General features: G+C 29.4%; 1 protein-coding gene across 1 annotated transcript; it reads left to right on the top strand.

Moving 5' to 3' along the window:
• The first annotated feature begins 442 nt into the window (after window positions 1-442).
• On the top strand, window positions 443-3,641 carry LOC113400280 (large ribosomal subunit protein uL5). The gene is made up of 5 exons (XM_026639801.2): window positions 443-530; window positions 779-940; window positions 1,403-1,552; window positions 1,955-2,102; window positions 3,489-3,641. The coding sequence occupies exons 1-5, from the start codon at window positions 477-479 to the stop codon at window positions 3,614-3,616; spliced, it is 642 nt and encodes a 213-aa protein (XP_026495586.1). The 5' UTR covers window positions 443-476; the 3' UTR covers window positions 3,617-3,641.
• Window positions 3,642-3,884: the final 243 nt, after the last annotated feature.

The following is a 3,884-nucleotide window of genomic DNA, read 5'->3' as shown; positions in this document are numbered from 1 at the left end:
ATTGAAAAAAAAGCAAGGATTGAAACGGGGTATTGCATATCCCGTTTTTATTCCCTCGGGAATGTATTTACTTTTCTCTCTCTCTTCTTTTTATTAATGAATTTGAATAACTATCATTTATAAATTCTTAAAAGGAAACATAAAACAATGAAAATAAAAAAAACTACAATATATATATAAATCTTCAACAGTTTTTTCACATCTAAATATGATAATGATTCATTAATTCAATTTTATTGTTTATTTTCAGATCATGATTTACGACTAGAAATTGAAGCTGAAATTGTTATCATTAACAGGAATTATTCCTAAAATTTATATATATATATATATATATGTATCTTATAACATTTTAATTAAATAATGATAATCAGTAGAATATTGACGAAAGCACTACAACAATCAAATGAACAATACAATACTTTCGCCTATATATTAAAAAATAAGAATGTCTCTGGCATGTGGATGTATAGTCTATGGTAGTAAACTTTGACGTTTCGAACTTCTTTCAAAAATTTGTAATCATGGCGGTAGGTGTTTTGAATTAATCCGCTAATGTTATCTATTTTAATCAGTGAATTTTATGTAGTTAATATGTTCAATATCCAATATTTATTATTAATATTGCCTTTAATTTTATAATTCAGGGTTATTTTGAAGATTTCGCGAGTTAAAACCTTTATATTGTGACCTAACCTAGTCGCTCTTGAACAGTAGATTGTGTTAATTTTGTATTTGAGTTTTAAGTGATAATCGTAATTGGAAATATGGTTTTCAGCGTGTACCACCGCCTGCAAATCCTGCCCTTAAAAAGGATAAGAAGGAGAAAAAGATTCCGAAAGACAACTCTAAAAATGTTATGCGGAATCTGCACATAAGAAAACTCTGTTTGAACATCTGTGTTGGTGAATCTGGTGACAGACTGACACGTGCTGCTAAGGTATGTATATTGTTTATTTAATTATTATTCCAACTACATTCTTTGTGAATGTGTTATAGAGATCTAGTTCATTAGGATAACCTTAAACTTTTCAATTAGTTATTGCTTGAATTTAATTCACACTTTTTAATGGTTAATGTTTTTATCAGAATATATCCAAAGAATTGCTCCATATATTAAACACAGTCACAAGCAAATTTGGCATGAAAAATTACAGAAACATATAATTGTGTTGTCATTATATTTTCATGCAACATTATTTATTTCAAATTGCAACTTTTAGGTACTTCACACTTTACTACCTAAAATACTTACAGAAAGAACATTGATCAAAAAAATATTCTTAAACAAATTTAAAATTATTTTCAAATATGACAAAAAACATAAATTTTATTTTATAAAGTTTTAGTTACAAAAGTTAAAGATGCACGGAATTTAATTATATTTCCCACTTTATTTCAGGTGTTGGAACAGTTAACTGGTCAACAGCCCGTTTTCTCCAAGGCCCGTTACACTGTCAGATCTTTTGGTATCCGTCGTAATGAAAAAATTGCAGTTCACTGCACTGTCCGTGGTGCTAAGGCCGAGGAGATCCTTGAAAGAGGATTAAAAGTATGACTTTCATATATCTTTTCTTGGTTTAAATTGAAATGAGTAATCATCAGCTTATTTTATTTATTTTGTTTTCAAATATTTCTTAGACTACAATCAAGCATTAATAAACTTGGCTCCATTGCTGTCTGTTTAAATGGTGTAATTGTATAAGGTCATTAGAATCAATCATCAAATATTAAGTATAGCTAAATAAATGCATGAATTGTTCAAGAGACATCTTTGATAGTGTTTTCTTTGTAAATTCATGCAATAGTAATATTTCCTATTGCAACTTCTGGACACTAATTCTCTACTGTTCAGATTACTCAGTGAAATAACAAATGCCTACTCAAAATGTAATTCTTTTCTAAAATTATTTTTATATGAATAAATATAAGAAACTGATTTATTTTCTCTTAGGTCAGGGAATACGAGTTGAGACGCGACAACTTCTCAGCGACGGGTAACTTTGGTTTCGGTATTCAGGAGCACATTGACTTGGGTATCAAGTATGATCCTTCTATTGGTATCTATGGTCTCGACTTCTACGTCGTTCTTGGAAGACCAGGTGAGTTTTTACTTCATACGATTATTGTTTGAATTACATTATTAAACAAAGTGTTTCCTATTTGTATCGTAGGAATAGAGCCCATTGACATTCAGAATGTGCAATCAAAATTAATTCTTTGTCACCAATGTAAATACATTTTACAGAAATTGTTTGGTTAATTTTTCAATAATTTAATAAAATTAACATATAATAGGAACCCATATATCAGTTTACTGATTATTGGCACTGACATCATAGGAAATCATCATCCTCCTGCCCTTATCCCAATTTTACTTGGGGTTGGCGCAGCATGTATTTTTCTTCCATACTTCTTTGTCAGACATCATCTCACAAGTAACATTCTTTCTAACCATATCATCTTTCACACAATCCATCCATCGTTTATTGCGTCATCCCCTACCTCTATATCCATCCACATCCATTCTCAAAATCTTTCTCACAACATGGTCCACATTCTTCGGTCCAAGACAGCCGGTTTCCAGATAGCTTTTCGGTTACCGGTCCCACTTTCAAACTTCCTCTTATGTACTCACTCCTTACTCTATCCATTCGCGTAACATCACACATTCCGCTCAGCATTCTCATCTCCGCTACATGCAATTGTCTTTCAGTCATCCCTTTTATAGCCCAACACTCTGATCCATATAGAACAGCATCTCATAGGAAATATGACCTTAAATTCATACATTTAATTACTTTTTATGTAACAATTCTGATTATGTTTTATTAATATTAAATGTATAAAAAATTCACTTTAATAACTATTATTTTGGTGGTCAGAAATAGACAGGTATAAGATAATGTCTTAACTACTGGAACCTATTTTATAAAAGTATATATGTATTGCTTATATTATAATAGTTTCTTTCAAAAAATTCTTCCATAGATACATATAGATACACAGGATTCTGATCCATCAGATTAAAAAAAATTAACTACACACTTTTTAGGACTATGTCTAACTATTTGATTTGACTGTTTAATTTTTGATACAAAAGTTTTCAAAAATATAAACTTTTTACTTAAGGTTACAAATCAGCACATATGTTCAAGAGTAATGATTAATTATTCATTACTCTGTAAATTATGTGCCAAAACAAACTTAACTCAACAGGAGAATTATTTTGTAATTGTTCTCTATAGTGCTAAGGAACAATAAAATAGTATGATGCCTTTAGTATTTAAGAGCATGCTAAGACAGGGTCATCAATGGTGACTATTTTTGTCTCGCATCAAGCAAGTTGTCAAGCAGATGTTATGTATCAAAATCTAGTTATTCTGTGCTCATTCACATACTTCCAAATTATTTTCATATATTTTTGAGATGTGTATTATAAATTAAAATAATGAATATTTCTAACATAATGTTTGTTTTTTTTCTAGGATTCAATGTAGCACACAGAAGACGTAAGACTGGCAAGGTTGGGTTCCCCCATCGTTTGACTAAGGAAGATGCCATGAAGTGGTTCCAACAGAAATACGATGGTATAATCCTTAACAGCAAAAAGTAAAATAAGTAATAAATGTTTATAAACACTTATTTTGTTTTATTTTACAGCCTAACTCATTAAAATTATTATCAAAATAATTTGCATTAGCCAGCTGTTATTATTAGTATATTTCTCATTTTTAATTTTAAAGTTAAATTTCATTTTTCATCAAATATAAATGATTGCAATCATTCTAACTTTAACATAAACCAAAAAAATACACAAATATTTTGCTGACTTTAATACCTTATATGAGAATTTATTACCTTAGTTGAAATTATTGTTTCAA

Source organism: Vanessa tameamea, chromosome 17 (genome assembly GCF_037043105.1).
Source record: "Vanessa tameamea isolate UH-Manoa-2023 chromosome 17, ilVanTame1 primary haplotype, whole genome shotgun sequence".
Classification (NCBI taxonomy): domain Eukaryota; kingdom Metazoa; phylum Arthropoda; class Insecta; order Lepidoptera; family Nymphalidae; genus Vanessa; species Vanessa tameamea.
The sequence above is the reverse complement of the archived record's forward strand: the minus strand, read 5'-3'. Positions and strand labels throughout refer to the sequence as shown.